The sequence below is a fragment of the Hippichthys cyanospilos genome, chromosome 13 (assembly GCF_059441005.1).
Source record: "Hippichthys cyanospilos isolate Australia breed blue-spotted pipefish chromosome 13, RoL_Hcya_1.0, whole genome shotgun sequence".
Lineage (NCBI taxonomy): Eukaryota > Metazoa > Chordata > Actinopteri > Syngnathiformes > Syngnathidae > Hippichthys > Hippichthys cyanospilos.
Genome location: NC_142381.1, coordinates 3772165 through 3790152, shown reverse-complemented (window position 1 = coordinate 3790152; position 17988 = coordinate 3772165). Strand labels below are relative to the sequence as shown.

The 17988-nt window shown below is 39.9% G+C and overlaps 2 protein-coding genes, 1 long non-coding RNA gene and 8 other non-coding genes across 12 annotated transcripts; 5 read left to right on the top strand and 6 right to left on the bottom strand.

Annotated features, from left to right (window-relative positions):
• Positions 1-28: 28 nt before the first annotated feature.
• Positions 29-2434, top strand: commd5 (COMM domain containing 5). Its single transcript, XM_088430814.1, has 7 exons — positions 29-268; positions 387-547; positions 741-769; positions 850-900; positions 1369-1464; positions 1529-1604; positions 2234-2434. The coding sequence occupies exons 1-7, from the start codon at positions 148-150 to the stop codon at positions 2333-2335; spliced, it is 636 nt and encodes a 211-aa protein (XP_088286940.1). The 5' UTR covers positions 29-147; the 3' UTR covers positions 2336-2434.
• LOC148413493 (uncharacterized) lies at positions 2173-2693 on the bottom strand. The gene is made up of 2 exons (XR_015867557.1): positions 2389-2693; positions 2173-2299 (listed from the first exon to the last, which is right to left on the bottom strand). It is a non-coding gene; the product is annotated as an uncharacterized LOC148413493 (long non-coding RNA).
• A 419-nt stretch (positions 2694-3112) lies between these two features.
• Positions 3113-3194, bottom strand: trnal-aag (transfer RNA leucine (anticodon AAG)). The gene has a single exon. It is a non-coding gene; the product is annotated as a tRNA-Leu (tRNA).
• A 240-nt stretch (positions 3195-3434) lies between these two features.
• trnal-aag (transfer RNA leucine (anticodon AAG)) lies at positions 3435-3516 on the bottom strand. Its single transcript has one exon. It is a non-coding gene; the product is annotated as a tRNA-Leu (tRNA).
• Positions 3517-3923: 407 nt separating this feature from the next.
• trnam-cau (transfer RNA methionine (anticodon CAU)) lies at positions 3924-3995 on the top strand. Its single transcript has one exon. It is a non-coding gene; the product is annotated as a tRNA-Met (tRNA).
• A 288-nt stretch (positions 3996-4283) lies between these two features.
• Positions 4284-4365, bottom strand: trnal-uag (transfer RNA leucine (anticodon UAG)). The gene has a single exon. It is a non-coding gene; the product is annotated as a tRNA-Leu (tRNA).
• A 140-nt stretch (positions 4366-4505) lies between these two features.
• trnal-uag (transfer RNA leucine (anticodon UAG)) lies at positions 4506-4587 on the bottom strand. The gene has a single exon. It is a non-coding gene; the product is annotated as a tRNA-Leu (tRNA).
• Positions 4588-4834: 247 nt separating this feature from the next.
• Positions 4835-4916, bottom strand: trnal-aag (transfer RNA leucine (anticodon AAG)). The gene has a single exon. It is a non-coding gene; the product is annotated as a tRNA-Leu (tRNA).
• Positions 4917-4991: 75 nt separating this feature from the next.
• trnam-cau (transfer RNA methionine (anticodon CAU)) lies at positions 4992-5063 on the top strand. The gene has a single exon. It is a non-coding gene; the product is annotated as a tRNA-Met (tRNA).
• A 262-nt stretch (positions 5064-5325) lies between these two features.
• trnam-cau (transfer RNA methionine (anticodon CAU)) lies at positions 5326-5397 on the top strand. The gene has a single exon. It is a non-coding gene; the product is annotated as a tRNA-Met (tRNA).
• Positions 5398-6214: 817 nt separating this feature from the next.
• Positions 6215-17088, top strand: LOC148413484 (LON peptidase N-terminal domain and RING finger protein 3-like). 2 transcript variants are annotated; one of them, XM_088430775.1, is made up of 12 exons: positions 6215-6944; positions 10203-10321; positions 10396-10518; positions 10597-10713; positions 10795-11002; positions 11091-11169; positions 11250-11364; positions 11501-11622; positions 12743-12901; positions 12980-13142; positions 13218-13367; positions 13609-17088. In XM_088430775.1, the coding sequence occupies exons 1-12, from the start codon at positions 6281-6283 to the stop codon at positions 13789-13791; spliced, it is 2202 nt and encodes a 733-aa protein (XP_088286901.1). In that variant the 5' UTR covers positions 6215-6280; the 3' UTR covers positions 13792-17088. The 2 variants fall into 2 exon arrangements, with proteins under 2 accessions (XP_088286901.1, XP_088286900.1); XM_088430774.1 differs by having other exon boundaries at positions 6239-6944; positions 10396-10713.
• The last annotated feature ends 900 nt before the right edge of the window (positions 17089-17988 follow it).

Below are 17988 nucleotides of genomic sequence, written 5' to 3'. Positions count from 1 at the left end.
CGGTAGAATCATCGCGAGATTTGCTGTAGTGAGGACAAAATCATGTGACGCAACGCGGAAGTTGTCGGATTGTCAAAAACAAAACATGTCAGCTCTTATTTTGATTACACTTTGGGTATGATTTAGTATAAAATTGAATATTGAAGAATGTCGTCGACACCAGATAAGGACACCAGCTTTCTGGGTAATAGAATCCCACCTGAAATCGAGTCGATGTCAAAAAACCTAAAGGATGTGGACCAAGAGACGTTTAGAAAATTATTGAAAGGTATTTTCTAATTTCGAACTAACATTGATGTCGGAAATAGACTGCAATCTTTAATTAACGTGTCGATTTGTATACGATCAAATCTCGTGTTTTAATCGTGCACTTTCTGTCTTTTCAGCGGTGGTGAATGCCCTGGAGGCGAAAGACTGCAGAGACGCGATGAAGTCAATAGCAGAGAACAGTGTCTTTCCACAGGAGAAGCTTAGTTACATTGTGGCTGGAATGTACAGATTGCTGTCCGAGGCCATTCGCATACCGCAATCACTACTTAAACAAGAGGCGAGTTTTTGTGTTGATTTTGCATGTACTCCTTATTGAGCGTTAACTCAGTCAGTGACATGAACTAGAATCCTCAATACATGTTTCGTGGACACCCCTCCCTCCCCTTACTCGACACAGCCTTTTCGTTTTGGCCCATCACTAGTTTTACCTATAAAAGCCATGGGCTCATGATGCTTATGTTCTTTTGTAGGCCTTTAAAGAAGATCTTCGAGAACTGAGGTGAGTATCAACACTTGAATTTATCACGTTGATGTACTCCTACTACCTGGTCATAACTTTTTTTTTTATCTTGATACTAGGATACCAGAAGATTTTATCACAGATTTCTGCAGTGTGGTCTTTGGAAATCGGTGTGTAATTTCAATTCAATTTGTCATATATGATATATCTAGGTACCTCTTATGCTGCCTGTCATATTAAAAATGCATTTGGGTTGTTGCAGATGTTGGAGTGAATGCTAAGGGGTTATGGTTCATTTCTCTGCAATTTTTCATCAGCCTTCTAATGAATTCGTGACAGCTTATGACACATGACCCAAATGGAGCATGTAGAAAATGAATCGAATTGGGCCAAGGGCGGAGCTTTGAGGAACACCACAGGAGATTTGGAGTCAAGCCAAGAACTGATTGTGCAATGTCATTTCCCTGCAGAGGTTATGGCTAGGATCGGGGCCCCTCCAATTGTGATTTATGCCTTGGGTCGTTCTCACATAAATAAGACAAAAACTCAGTGACAAACTGAACCTAGACTGTCGGCAGATGTCGTAATGTTAATAACATGATCCTTTTTCATTTTTCATGGCACCTGAACAATTGCAGCCGTGCAGCTCTGGAACGAGCAACTTCTCAGAGGGACCCCCACCTACCTACAATCGAAGAATTTAAATGGAGAGTGGATGTTGCCATTTCTACGAGGTAAAGTGCAGATTGAGGCGAACCATCTTATGTGAGAGTCACTTTGATCCTTATGTTTCCTCAGCTCATTGGCCAGAGCACTCCAGCCTTCTGTCTTGATGCAACTCAAACTGTCTGATGGAACTTTTCACAGATTTGAGGTACAGCATTAATTCAATTTCGAATTTGGACATTATCTGTAATTGGACTGAACGGTTACTATGGAAACAACATGGCAATATCAATATTTGCAGTTTTTTATTTTTTTTCACTCCATTAAGGTTAACATTTTTAAACCGTAAAGTGCTAGAAGATATTTTAGGTGCACATTTTATGGGGCATTTTATGCACAAGCTTAAAAGACACGAAAACATTTCAAACATTCATAATTCAAAAGAAAACTTAAAATGAAAGATGTTGACGAAATGGTAGAGGTAATGGTGGATGGACAAAAAACTAAAACTATTTAAAAATGATAATATGAATGAATAAGTATTAACTTTAACACCCTCAAATTTAAAATCATAAGTCTAGACAGATCGTTTAGAGTTTTGCTGGTTATAAAATGCCAAAACACCAAAAGCAATTGCTTTTGTAAGTGAGTAAGATGTTCTGGTCAATAGAGGGCGCTAGACTCCATACAACACACCTCAATTCAGGTTGGAGGTTGATGAATGACTCGAATGTGCCCTTTCGCAAGTGTTATTCAACCAGATTACGGAACAGCAGCAGAGCGTCAACATTTAATGTGTAAATTGATCAATTGACATGCTATCAATTTCCCGTGCAGGTGCCGACCGCTAAATTCCAGGAGCTTCGCTACAACGTAGCTCTGATCCTCAAGGAGATGAACGATCTGGAGAAGAGAAGCATTCTTAAAATCCAAGACTGATAAACGTTCCATAGATAAGAAAACTTGACCTTTTTCTCTTTTACTTCATTTACCTTTTGTACACTTCTGCCCAATGCTGAAAAAAAAAAGTCTCCAGCAGCATTTGCATTCTTGCGTAATCATTTGTGTCCTCATTTGTTGAAGCACTTGTAACAGTGTGTCAGGTGCTCCGTCTGTGTCTTCGGCCTTTATGTCTATGGGAGGGATTGAGTTCACAGGCGAGACCGGCCGACCTATATTATGCACTCCCGTTACCACCGACATGGGGCACAGATAATCTTAACACATAACACACACTCAGATTCCACATTACCAAACAGCTTCATTGTGAAACACCAGGAAATTATGCGTGATAATGTCACCCTAATTATGCGCTATAGTTTTATAATGTTAATCATTTGAATGAAAATTATTTCATCACAATCAGAATGACATATCAATTTTTGACATGAAGGTGAATACCACTATTGGATGTCTGAAATAAATAGTCATGACTCCAAGCGGCATTTCAGATTTTTTTTTTTTTTGCTTTTATGCAAATGCTCTTGCAATGACTGACAAAAGTTCACGAGTGACTACGACCTTCACAAATCAATGCTGCAGTGGTACTATGGGGAAAATGCTACATTTTTAGCATTTGACTTACATTTACGTTCAATTGAACTTGCTAAAATGTTCAAGTGACTTCTAGAACTCCTTCAACCCACAAGATATATATATTTATGCTTTTTAAAAAAGGATTCTAGATCATTCTAGGTGCTTAATTCTGCTTTTCAATGGCAGTGGTGGGATTTGAACCCATGCCTCCTGAGACACTGGAGCCTTAATCCAGCGCCTTAGACCGCTTGGCCACACTACCTTGAGCACTTGTTGGAAAAGGTATATCTGCAACGAAACAGGTGAAGATTGAGTTGGTTTACACATCAACTTCCTGGTCTGAGCTGTCTTGATAGACTTGTGCTTTTAGATGATGAAAGCTTCCCTGAGAACCACGAGATTAATACAGTTTTTAGAATAAAATGGTCCTGACTTCACAAGAGAACACACTTATTTGAGTAAACAGCAAGGAATGAGTTATAGTTGTTGGCTGAGGTGAAAATGGCAGTGGTGGGATTTGAACCCACGCCTCCTGAGAGACTGGAGCCTTAATCCAGCGCCTTAGACCGCTCGGCCACACTACCTTGTACAGTTCTCATGAAAGGAATATCTGAGGGAACCAAAAAAAAAAATGTGCTATAGCAGGAAAAAGAAGTGGCAAAGTATGAGTTGGTTTACACATCAATCTACAGGTCAGTGCTGTCTGTAGCCTTGTGCATAAGATGATAAACTCTTCACAGAGAACATGATCTATCCAGTTTTTAGGATAAAAGGAAGTCCTGACATCATAAGAACAGATTTGTTCATGTAAACAGCAAAGAACAGGTAATGTTCCTTTTTTGATGTGGAAATTGCAATGAGGAGGTCCAATCCAGTGCCTTAGATCAATGGTCCCCACGACCTATCAAGCCCTCGGAGAAAGGAACAATAGAGGCAAATTAAGAAGTTTCAAATGGGAAGAAAATGTGGAGAACAGAGAGTTTCAAACACCAGCAGAGTGGCGCAGCGGAAGCGTGCTGGGCCCATAACCCAGAGGTCGATGGATCGAAACCATCCTCTGCTATCAGGTCCTAGAACCTTAATGTCGGTCTAACGAAAGACCCATTTTTTAATATTTAGAAAGAAATAACTTTGTCAAGGGCAAATAATGTAACATTTGTGGCAAGGTAAGAAGTGTGACGGAGTGAGGAAATGACGTTGAGAATAAAGAGTTAGTTTCCACATCAAGCACCAGCTCATGGTTGTCTTTATAGTTTTGTGCATAAGATGTAGAGCTTTTCTAAGAGTGGTATAATTTCTTCAAAAAGAACCCTAACTGAGTCCATAGCTAAGAAAAGTTTCTTTGTTTAAATGGCAGTGGTGGGATTTGAACCCGCGCCTCCTGAGAGACTGGAGCCTAAATCCAGCGCCTTAGACCGCACGGCCACACTACCTTCATAAATCGGCAAAAAATAACATGTGGGCCATGCTGAGGAATGTGGTTGAGCAAGGAAATGATATGGTGAATCAAGAGTGGGTTTCCACATCAACCTCAAGGCCAGTGCCATTGCTAAGAAAGGATTTTTTGTTTAAATGGCAGTGGTGGGATTTGAACCCACGCCTCCTGAGAGACTGGAGGCTAAATCCAGCGCCTTAGACCGCTCGGCCACACTACCTTGATACTTCGACTAAAAGGTACTTGTGTGGTACACGAAGAAATGTGGTTAGTCAAAGTGATGGAGACTAAAGAGTTGGTTTGCAAATCGACCTACTGGTCTGGGCTGTCTAGATAGACTTGTGCTTCTCGATGACGAAAACATCGCTGAGAAACACCAGATTAATCCAGTTTTTTGGAGAAAGATCTTCACAAGAGAACACACTTGCGTTTACAGTTAAGCACAAGTTCCTTGTTTGATGTGGAAATGGCAGTGGTGGGATTTGAACCCACGCCTCCGTAGAGACTGGAGCCTTAATCCAGCGCCTTAGACCGCTCGGCCACACTACCTTATAAAACCAACCAATGTGATTGTAATTAGAACAAGACATGGAGAACAGAGAGCTTGTTTCCACATCTACTGGCAGCAGAGTGGCGCAGCGGAAGCGTGCTGGGCCCATAACCCAGAGGCCGATGGATCGAAACCATCCTCTGCTAGCATAAGTCTTTATCAGTGAAACCAAATTTTAACTCTTCAAATTAATAGAATGTGTGTCAAGAGCAAAGAATGCAACATTTATAGCAAGTTAAGAAATGTGATAGAGCGAGGCAATAATGTCCAGAATAATTAGTTGGTTTCAACATTATGCACCAGGTCAGTGTTGCTAGCCTTGTGCATAAGATGTGGAACTTCTCCGATTGCATTATAATTTCTTCAAATAGAACCAGAACTGTACTGCGCAAACACTAAGTAGCTACCAGCAGAGTGGCGCAGCGGAAGCGTGCTGGGCCCATAACCCAGAGGTCGACGGATCGAAACCGTCCTCTGCTATGAAGCTTAACGCAATATTTAGCTTTTCACCAAATCTGTGACACCCATTCTCTCTCTCTGCTTAGTTCTTTAAAGCAGGTTTGTCATAAGGAGGCATGTAATTTGCGACTTTTATTTTCTAAACTTCAGTACAGCTGAAAAGTTGCAAATATACTTGCTGTGAAATTGAATCTGTCAGTGAATAAAATGGGCACTGGATGTTTGGCTTAAATTATTCCTTGTTTTGTTTGCGCAAACATTTGCACTTTTAGAAAATTTGCTTTCTAAAAAGGTATCCCTAATTTCTTAAAGTTTGAGAACCCCTGCCCTAAGAGTTACTCTTTGGGGGTACAACTAACACTGGCCAAATACCGTATTCCCTGTTCACACTGACAAAAAGACATCTGCCATCTACTGTAGTGGATGTGCAATTGCACTTGTATTCCCAATACTCAACTTATGCATTTATTTGAGGACTGAATTGACCTAAATTAAAAAGAGGCAGGTTTAAAAAGATGTCATTCTGTTTTATTGGGGGCATAGAATTCAGAGTCATGGGGGCTTGTGGCGCCAAGACAAAAATATATTTATATGTCGGTGTTATTATATTTGGGTTAATGGCGATTCTCGTTATATATACCCGTCCGGAGAGTCCCGAATGCAGGTCAAATCGGCGGTTGCCCCACAGTCACTCCAGTTCTTGAATGTGTTACATGGCCAATTGTTTTGTAACCGTTTTTTTTACCACGCGCTCGCCCAATGAGAACGCATGATAGGCGTCACGTGACACGCGTTTTACGTAACCACCCCCCGCCCCCCTCCTCCCTGTGTTGGTGAATGAGGCGCGTGGTACGTGGAGCAACGGAGTTGAGTGCTTCCATCCGAGCGGGGATGCTCCACGCGCATGAGCTCCTCCAAACAGCCGGCCGCCATGGGGACGGAGAGCGAAAGTATGCTTCACCTCGCCGCCGAAGCTTTCCGGGCGAAAAACTTCGACCTGGCCGCCGAGATTTACGAGTGCCAGCTAGCGGTGGTGTCGGAAGGAGAGAGCCGACAGGAGCTGACCGTGAGGCGGGCGGACGCGCTGGCTTTCGGCGGGAGATTCGCCGAAGCGTTCGTGGATTATCGGAAAGCCGCGGAAATGGACCGACTGAGCCCCGCGCACCTGGGCAACCTCGTCGACTACTTAACCTCCATCACCAGGCTGGACTGCGGGGGTGACCGAGGAGAGGAGGCGGAAGCTGCCACAGGTTGCGGCTGGGAAGACATCTCCTGCCGGATATGCCTGAGTTCCCTGTTCGAACCCGTCACTTTGGCGTGCGGACACTGCTTCTGCAAAAAGTGTTTGGAGAGGGACAAGAAAGACGAGGTGGTCTGTAAGGAATGCAAGATCAGCTCCCGAGTAGACGCGCACAGCTACCGGGTCAACGTGGTTCTGAGCAACCTGCTGGCCAAATGGTTCCCCAGGGTGTACCGGGCCGGCCAGCTGCGACGGGAGGGCAACGGCCTCTACTCGGAGAAGAAGGTGGAAGCGGCTTTGGAGAAATACAACCAAGCAATCATGATATGTGAGTACTGTTCGGTTTTATTAGACCAGTAGTGCTGATTTTTTTTTTTAACCATATAACTTCCAATTGAATTAAATAGTAATCAATTAGTTTTGTTAATCAAGTTGAAAAAGAATGACTGACAATGAAAAAATAACTTAAAGAACATTTTTGGTTGGAAAAAAATAGGATAAAACAGATTGAGGTGCCATTAGTGATTCGTTAAACTTTGAAACTACATTTGTAGTGGTAGCTCTAGGTGAAAATTTTTCAAATTGCGTCACATCATCTGTTTTATTTCCGCTGGAAATAATGCAACACTAATGACAACGCACATCCATATGAAACTAAAAAAGTATTACATTTTGCACATTTTAAAACACAATTGCAATTAATTGCAATTAATTTGCTCTTAATTTGAAAAGAAAATGTACTGTTCTTTTTCCATTAAAAGCAATAAATCAGATATGCGTCTTCATTACGAGCCTTGTTAAAATCTCATGTAGTGCCCTCACATACCCCCATTTAAGACCTGCTGCACTCGACGATTAAGATATCTTATCATAGATCCGCAATGATAGACGAAATATCTTTTTGACTCTTTTTTCACTCATTCACTGCCAGACTTTTTTAGACTTCTTAAGCTCAACACATACTGTGTGTGTGTGTATACATATTGACACTATTGATATATATATATATATATATATATATATATATATATATATATATATATATATATATATAAGGTATTGAATTTCTGGATTCCTAAAGAAAAAAAAAGAATGCCACAAATACATGCAGCCTTTATTTATCTTTGCTCATTGTTCACTATTATTACAATTATTCCCATCATTAATCAGTCTCATTATCATGACGATTACTAGGTTCATTGTTATTATTTCAAGTGCTCATGACAGACAGGTTACATATATAAACACGGGACACATTTACAGAAAGATACTGCAATATGTGTCAATGTTTTCTTGTCCTAAGTGTGTGCTGCTCACTTGATAGCATGTGTGCGTGCACGCATGTTGACATGACGCGCACTGCGTCTCCACGTGTTGGATAACAAGCTTAATGTTGGCTGGGCCAGTGGGCCAAACATTGCGTAAGCTCGAGACCGCCCCCTTTGGCTCACTGGTTGTGTAATGGGAGAATGACACAAATGTAGGTCAAGGGTATTATTGCAGGTCACCGCTAGGAATGCTCAGTAGGCCAAGTTCGTTTCTGAAACGGGACACCAGACAGGGTGATATAACCACAAGATTAAACTAAGACATTATCTTGTCTTTTAGGAACGACGATTAGCGTCGTTTAACGCAACAATTGATGAGCCGTGGGGCTTATTTGACTTGAAAAAAGTCTTTATGCACACCACCCTAATCAAAATCTTGCAAAAAGGTAAACTGCAGTAAATTACAGCAAATTTTGGACTATTGGCTGCTGCTTTTTCCTTAGCCTGGGCCAGTGTGGCTTATCTTCAGTTTTGTTTCTTGCCACAAGGCGGCAATTTCCTCAAAGGGAGACTGAAAACAACACTAATGAAGTAATGATTTTGAACTGTTATTTTCCTCCACACTAGTGAACACTCTTCACAAGTAAAGATATCTAGGCATGTTATGTTGTTTTGGTGCAATATTCTAACAAGCTGTGTGGCTTATCTGTTGCATTTTATAGTCTGAAAATATGGCATGTAGAATTTCTTTTGCCTGTCACTATACGTCATTGTCATAAATAGTCAAGATGGCTGAGTACCAGTACCTAACAAGGTATCAGTCTCAGGGTGTTACTGGCTTTGTATTAAGGAATCAGTTAGTCGCGAAGAATGCTGATACCAGCCACGAACTTAACCCTTGTGCAGTCTTTTGGCCATTATTGGGTTATTTTTTTTCTACATGACTCAGTATTTTAGCCAAGTGATGGCACAATCTATGTGTTGACACCATCTTGGTGAAATTTCAGCTCCCTAGTGTCTTCGTTCAATAATTTTTTGTTTGTTACTTTTTAAACAAACAAATCAGCAGCAGTAGATGTGACCCATTTATTCCAATGGATGGCGGTACATTAAATTCGAGGGTTTTTCCATACTTTTGACTTCATACTTTGGGTATGAACTTTAATTTATCATAAATGTACAACAAAATACAGCTATTATTGTACAATTCGCGGAAACCACATTGAATCTCTTAAACACTACTTAAAACGATTTTGCAATTACATTATATGGCTATAAAATCTGGAATTAGAAAAAAGCCGCATATAATCGTTGTCATTTTGGAAGGTGTGTATCATCTCGATTGAGGTCACACGTGGAATTCATTTTGTGCTGAGGCATTTTGCTGTTGCGCGTGGAGTCAGGGCAAGCCCTCAGGGAAGTCTGATGGTTTCCTGATAGAATCGGCGCATGTTTTGGGTGTGTGTGTGTTGCTTCATCTTTGGTTCCATTTTCCTCCAAAGGATTTCTTTTGTTGTTTTTCGTCGATGCTTTTTTTTCACCTTTTGAATTCACTCGAAATGTAGCAATATCCCCCTCTTTGTTCTCCGAGCTAAATGTGACATTTGCGTAAGTTTTGGGGAGTTATGAAACATACAATGTGGGTGACCTTGATAGTGCTGCATGGTTTTGTAAGACGGGCGTTTTGTAATATGCCACCTAATCTATTTGAAATAGTCATTCTTTTACATAACTTAAAACGCATTAACTCTCTTTTATTGTCCGATTTTAACTTTACATATTATTGATCCAGTTGAAACTTTCTGCACTGTGAAATAGTTTGGAAACATATTGGTTTTTATCTTATGTACTGCCAGCCAAGTTCAAATGGGTCTTTGACGTTAAAAGCTGTCAATGGCACTGAGTGAGTTGTTCCAGGTTCTTATTTGGAATGAAACTAAAGTTGGTTTTGGTATCATATTAACACCAGTTAGATCCTTTATATTTTTAAAATTATTTTGGTTTCTCGTTGTTCCATCACACAATCGTTTTGTGTGCACATGGGTATCGGTATTGGTGATCGGTATCGGCAGCGATATATACCTGGTTTCAATCGACAGCAAAATCTGAAGTATCACACAGCTCTAGTTATTTTCAGCGCCATTTAAGAATCTTTGGACTTCCATTGTGAACGTCATAAAATCGATTCCCTGTGTAATTATTTTTTGGTTTTCCTACATCTGGCCAGGCAAGACAAGCCGTTAAAAGCCATGCGCTTTTTTTGTATCGCTGTTTATTAAATACAACCGCTTATTTTTTTCTCCCGTGATGAACCTCAGCACCCACGGACCACATCCTGTTCAGTAACCGCTCCCAGATCCACTCCAGTCTCAAACACTACGAGAAAGCCTTGAGGGATGCCGAGATGGCCTGCAGACTCATGCCTCTGTGGTCCAAGGTACTGCATATGCATGTCTTTATTGGAGCTAAAAATCCTGATCAATTTCTGACAAGACCTCCCGATGCCTTCAGGGTCACGTTCGTAAGGCACAGGCCCTGGTGTCACTAGGTAGAACCGAGGAAGCCCTGAGGGAATATCTGCTATGTCTTTCTTTAGAGCCTGACTGTCGACTGGCGAGGAATGAAGCTCACAAGGTAGTCATTTTCACCGACCTGGCAAGCAAGATTTTTCAAGAATATAAATGCATGTCTTGTAAATCCTTGCTTCCTCAGCTTCTTAGTGACCTCCTGGCTCCCGTGACGGATCAGGTGCCCGAACACATCGCAGACTTCCCCAGCCTCCTGTCCTCTAGAGGGCGCATGAAGAATTGCATCATTGGACCCTCTCAAGTAAGAGAAGACTTTGCACGCAAACAACCTGTGTGTAGATATTTATTTATTTATTTTTAAATTCCAACGCCCTTCTCTCAGCTCCTTGGCCCCATCCCGTCTTCGGAATCGAGTGTGTCTTCCACGGCCAGAATTTTGGATAACGAGGTCAAAGTTGAAGAAGACGGGAAGACGGACCGCTGTCTTCTCCAAAAACGAAAGCGAAGGTCCACAAAGGAAGAGTGGGAGGAGGAGGAGGAGCCAGGAGCGGAGATGAAGAGCGACGCGAAAAAAAAAAGATTGAAATCCGGTGAGCACACAAATGCTAATATACTCACTATGCTAATAATGCGCTGCAAAAGGTGAATCGCTGCAATCGTTTCATCTTTTTGAGTCAGCAGAGGCAAACGATCCCTTGAGTTCGCCACTCGGGGAACATTTGGACCCAACGGATCTGGAATGTTCTCTTTGCATGAGGTGAAGTGCTCTATAAATCCATTTGCAAGTGCTTCCATTCAAAAGATGCTAAACGGCGCTTTTGTTCCATTTCCACTCAGATTGCTGTATGAGCCGGTGACGACACCCTGCGGTCACACCTTCTGTCTCCAGTGTCTCAAGAGATGTCTGGACCACAACCCAAAGTGTCCACTTTGCAAAGAAGAGCTGTCTGAAGTATGTGAGACTCCAGTTTTAGCGCACCCGCTGGAATACTTGTTTTTGAATTCAACATTTTAAATCCAAGAACCTGAGCTTGATACTGCCATTTGCCGTATTTGGTGAGTTCAAAAATGTCTCCGTCCCTCCACAGTACCTAGTCCAAAGACAATACTGCAAGACCACGTTAATGGAAAATCTCATAGCGAGGTATCTTCCGTCTGAGCTCATGGAAAGACAGAAAATTCATGACGAGGAGATGGCTGAGCTTTCAAAGTAAGTTTTTAAACTTCCTCATTGATGAAACATTTGTTAGAGCAATGTTGTTTTTGAAAAGAAGTCACCTGTACGCAGTTTACCAATAAGTTGCTTCATTTTCCATATAGTTTGCTCTTAATTTGAAAAGAAATCTGTTCTTGTCATGACTTCAAAATGTAATGAATCAAGTTCGCTGATACCTGCAGAAACACTGTTAAAAACTCACTTAACACCTAAAATTGTTTCACATATCTCCATTTCAGAACCAGTATCTTAGAGTAGTAGTTTTCCAACCATTTTTTAAATGTGTGTGAAATACATTTCTCAGTTTAGTACCTGCTAACCAATGCAAAGCATTTTTGGACTTAGGGCCATGAGGCATAGAACATTTTGCAAAGGGGTAACTATAACACAAGTCAGTGGCTTCATGTTACAACTAATTTATTCTTAATTTGAAAATAAGTTGTTTTTTTTTCCCACGTTGTCTTTAAAAAGCATTTGATTAGGTTTGTGGGTAGTTGAAATATACACTAAACTAAAACTTATGCTAGTTACTTCCTGTTCCAATTTATTTGCATGTAATTTGAAAAGAAAATGTGGTGTTCCTGTCAACATATGTAATATGCAGTCAGACATTGGAATTACATTTGATTTAAGATGCATTCAAAACAGCAATAAATTAATTTGGCGATACCTACAGAAACCCTTTTCAAATCTCAAGTGCCCCCTGAAAGTGGCTTTCCGTATCCCCAGGGGTACACACACCCCCATTTGCAAACCCCTTCTATATTTATAGTTGCGACGTGTTGAGCATGGCCAAAGCTAGCAAAGAGATCCCTGAGATCTGTTCTTTGATAACTTGTCCGCTCACGGACAGATATTTCGAAGCACTTCCTTTTGCCCTGGCCACGCCCTTGTTTTTGAGCTGACATAACCTGCGAGTTGACCTACTGCCCCACTGTGATTCATTTGCGGAATTGACACACTGACCTCTTGGAGACGTGTCAAGTATCACCATAAACTATTTATAGTTAATAACCTTATCTCGTGTTATTTAGGTCTGTATTTTTACATCGGTATTTGATTGCGGATAACTCTAATTTCCATTCATACGATGTGTGTCTTTTTGCCTGCGCAGCCTCAACAAGAACGTGCCTATATTTGTGTGCACCATGGCCTTCCCCACTGTGCCCTGCCCCCTGCATATCTTCGAGCCCTGCTACCGATTGATGATTCGCCGATGCATGGAGACGGGAACCAACTGCTTCGGCATGTGTCTGGGGGATGACCTCAAAGGGTGGGTGTGCGAGATTCCTGCCCTCCCAAGCGGATTTAAATGTCGAGAATGTAATAATGACCTCGTCCTCGAATCTAGGTTCGCAGATTACGGATGCCTGCTGGAGATTCGTGACGTGACGTTCTTCTCCGACGGCCGCTCGGTCGTGGACACCATCGGCAGGCGGAGGTTTAAAGTCATCCAACACAGCGAGAGGGATGGCTACAACACAGCCGATATCGAGTACCTGGAAGATGTCAAGGTCAGCGAGAGGGCAGCAAAACGATGACATTGAGATTTTTGAAGGCCTCAAAATGAATTTTGGAATCCTTTGTAGGTGGAAGGCTTGGCAATAGGGGAGCTCCAGTCTTTACATGACACGGTGTATGACCAGGCCCTGGTATGGGTAAACTCGCTGAAAACAGAGCAGAAGGAACGTATCGAAGGGCACTTTGGACCCATACCTGAAAAAGATTCCGAACTTCAGGTATTTATCACCGCGCAGACAAGTACAAACAATTGATCTCATGCTAGACCTTCCAAATGAGTTTTCCAGGATTTATTATCTTTTTTTTTCCATGAATATATTACAAATATTACCACCTGAGTGATATCTGGTACTATGCACCGATACCACTAGCGCTTTGGCTGATATGAGCCTCCCAACTTCAATCATTTTAATATATTTGGATCTTATGTTTCTCACCCTAATCCTACTTTGCCTTTAGGCCAGTCCAAATGGTCCATCATGGTGTTGGTGGTTACTTGCCGTTCTTCCATTAGAGGGCCGAGCCCAGCTGCCTTTCCTCGCCATCACCTCTCTGAAAGACCGCCTGAGCGGCATCCGCAAAGTCCTGCTCTTCATGTCCCGTAACAGACATCGGGGACACTCTGTGGGCCACAGGGCATAGTCCCGACCCTCCGCAACAACTCATGAGCAGTTATTCTTCCTTCTTTGGACTTTGTGTTGACGTGATGGTAACTTCCCTCTTGTAGCACAATCCACAAAAAACACGCATTCACACGATATTCAACTTCCATTCTTCCGAGGGCTCTTCATCTGAGAAGCTCCTTCCTCTATGTTTCATCTTCGCAATGTAAAGACTGACTTTTTGAGTTTAGATGTATATTTTGTCAGCTCTGAGGATTATCATCTTGTCTTTGTAACATTTTACATGATGCTACTGCGCACAACGTACGTCCTGGCTCCAGTCTCAACCTGGATCCTTGCAAGTCAATGTATGTTGGCCTTTCTGCATGGCACTCCTGTTTTCTCTATGCGTCCAAAGTGAAGATCATACACAAAAACGAAAAAAAAAACAACAACTTTTTTTCTCCGGTCTTCTTCCGAGTGAAATTAACAGCTAAAAAGCGTTAATAAATGAATATGTATATACAGCGCTTAACAAATTTATTACACCGTCACAAAATCGAGCAGTCAATTGTAAGGGCTGGGTTTAAAAAAATACTCGACATTACCCTCCGTATAGATTCATAAAACCATAAATCGGTCTGTAACACACATATAAAATGCATGTTTACTAAACGATTGCCATTTGGATTTAATACCTCATTCGGCCACACGGTGGCGTATATCCCTAATAGACTCGACGAGGAATCTCCCGGTATGAAATACATTTTTGAGAATCATAATAAACAGCCAGTATTTAATAAGTTGCTTGCTTTTTAGGATAACGAAGTGTACACCTACATTGATGTGAGCAGCCGTTTTCCATCAAATGAGCTCTCATGTTGACTTCCGGTAAGCTCGTTTTGCTTGTGCTCAATGCTAAAGTGCTTTAATAAGATGTAGTTCTTTATCAGTAACGTCTCTGTAAGGAAATTAGTTAAAACTAAATGAAGTTTTTAAAGCGTTCAATCCATTTTTCTAATGTGTCGTACGTTATCGTGATAAATGAGAATAACATGCTTTTTTGGCGATCAATTTGAGGCTAATGCTAATCGCTAAGCTAGCACATACGTGTATCGGGTGCGAAATGTGAAGCTAAAACGCTAAATGTTAGTCGATTCAATTCTAAAAACCACTTAGTAATTCCTGTTACTTTATTCTTGTAATGATTAATAACATGTTTATTTCTCAATGTAAATTTTCATAGTTTATAATATTGCACTGTTGGAGCAACAAGGTTCTACTATTTGCAACATTGATTCATATTAAAATGTCTTCCATATGAAAGTTGAATTAATACTGCATGAAATCCATTGCTGGATCGAAGATAAAAGCGAATTAAATGGAATTTGAACATCTGTAACAGTACCCAGCCGTATTTAGTAGTTCAAGTACTTTCATTTTTAGTCTCGCCACAATTTACAATTTTAAATGGGAGTAAGGGGGCAAAAATAAAATCAGGTGGTAGTCGTTTATATTTGTGAAACATTCTCTGCATTTTAAGTGTACTTTTGAATTGTTTGAAAGACCAAATCAATATTTTTGGGTAAATGTTCTCATGGGGAATCAAGTGAATTATGATATAGAAAATATTGAATGAATTCAAATTTCACACAAACATGGAAAAAAAACACTTGCTAGTAGTACACAGTATTTTTTTTTTTTTTTGCTCATCATGTGTTTCTGATTGTTTATTTTAAATTGATTTGACAGTTTCACTCTTGTTTTGTATACGTGGCATTTTGCTTTGTCTCCATTATTTATTTGTTCATTATTTATGCAAGCAGTGGCTTTGTTTACATTTGTCAAAAGATACACATTTTCCACAGGATTATTTTTGTATTTGACATATAGAAACGACAGGCATCGGAAATAATCTGGGAAAAGCCCAAATAGAAAAAAACGACAACTTGCATTGCTGCTCATATGTTTCAGTTGAACTTAAGTCAGTGTTCATTCTTATTTATTGAATACATACTTCCACCCCAAGTAGGGAAAATAGCTTCCATGGAATAAAAAAAATAAATAAATAAATAAAGGATGAAGTCTTCTTAAAAAAAAAAAAAAAAAATCTCCAGTTTAAATGTCAGTGTTGTTATGAATGCGCCGAAAAAAAGTGCAGTGCTATTTTTTTGTTTGTTTGCATTTTTAATACAAACGTAATATGAATACGTATAATGGGAAATTATTTTGGAAAACATGATGCCTTGTTGAATGTTGTCAATTTTAGGACAGTAGAGAGGTTTGCCTTTAAATTTGTTTTCTTATCCAAGTTTGTATTTTCTTTAGAGACTGTCCACGCAATCATTTTGCAGGCCCTCATGATCGCATATGCAATATAGTACAAAGATGTCACGATTAATCAAAACCTCATTTTGTATGTCAATAATGTTTGATGGTTTCCAACGCAACGTTGTTGGGATCAGTCGGGAAATAGTATAGGACAGTGGTGTCCAAACTGTAGCCCGGGGGCCATTTGCAGCCTGTCATCCATTTTTAAGTGGCCCGCAACATGCTAAACTTGAATAACATTTCTCACAGCCTGCGAAGTTCTGCAGCTGGACTTTTTGATTTTTGTTGTCACACTCCTGACTTGAACATAAAGTGGTTCTAATTGGGAAGAAATCATTTTAATAAAAAAAATCGAATTATTTGATTGATCAATGGAGTATTTCTAAAGAATAATCGACATGAAATACTCAATGATGGCACGCCTAGACCAATTGCTTGCTTGATTGTTTTAGTGTGTTTGCGAAATTAAAGTCGAAGAATTTGAAAATGGCCCTTGTCTTCTTCCATTTACGCGTATGTTTATGCGACCCTCAACATTTGGACACCCCTGGTTGATATTGAATCATATGTGGATTATTTGCCATTTGCTAATTTAATAATAGTTTTGGGCCAAAAGGGAAATGCTTTCAGTCAAATGTAATTACATTTGCAGTATACCATTGGAAAAATACTTCTGAAGTTGATTGTATTCAACAGAATTATTCTACTAATAATTCTTTTATAGTAGTTAAGAATTGCTGAAACCGTAATGTTGCCCAAGATTCTAATTTTTAAAACCAGAAGGTGAATCTTGCGACACAAATGATCTTCCATTGATAGCAGTTCTTAGTGCCTTAAGTTGGACTTCTTCCTTTTATGTCAGAACTGGAATGTGGTATTAATGTTGTGTGCAGAATTTAGAGGTTTCTTAAATTATGTTAAGGTCATTTTTGGCCAATTCCATGTCTGTTTAATTGTAATACAGCTTGTTCTGAACACTGAATTAAATATTTTGTATTGTCTTGCATGTCGCAATACAAAAAACCCCAAAATCCAAACACACACACACACACACACACACACACACACACACACACACACATACAATATATATATATATATATATATATATATATATATATATATATATATATATATATATATATATATATATATATATATATATATATATATATATATATAATATACACACAAACACTGAATAGTGACCAAGTAAAACAGATTAATATTAACCTTTTTTCCATTAATGTTAAAATAAGGAGACATATGTAGCGTTATACTATTTATTTTTTGTGTAAGTCCAATACAAGCATATTTGTAAAATGAATAAATAATGCTTCCAAGGAAATTGTCTGGTTTAAAGAAGCTGACTGCACAAAATTATTGAAGTCAAAGAGGCTTTGCAGGATGCCAGTTAAACATCTTGCTGCTTACTTTTTGTTTACTGTCAAAAATGTATTGCATTTGTCTAACTGTCAAGTAAACCGGATGCTTTAAGATTGTTGTTGCCGTGAAAGTCATAATAAATGTCCTTCTACTTTCAAACTGGCAGTGGCGCCTCCAGATTTTTTTTACAGGGGTAGTCAGAAGGGGGGCACTCAAAATCTCGAGGTGTCTCAGCAAAACTGAAAGCCATAATTTCAGGAAATTGTTTCCCAAATAAAGCTGCTTTGTAACTATAGAAACACAAAATAAACAAAGTTGGTTCCCTTGCTATAGTGCAGTTCATTTTCTGCAGCCTCGCTGTTTTGTTTTTATCAAGGCTTGAATTTTGAGAAATCAGAAAATTTTAATGCCACTGAAAAAATTGTACTGTGAGGCAAGAGTTTTACTGAAATAAAGAATAAATGAAAACCTAATGTAAAAATGGAAATGCTGTTATTTGAAAAACGTGTACAGTGTAATG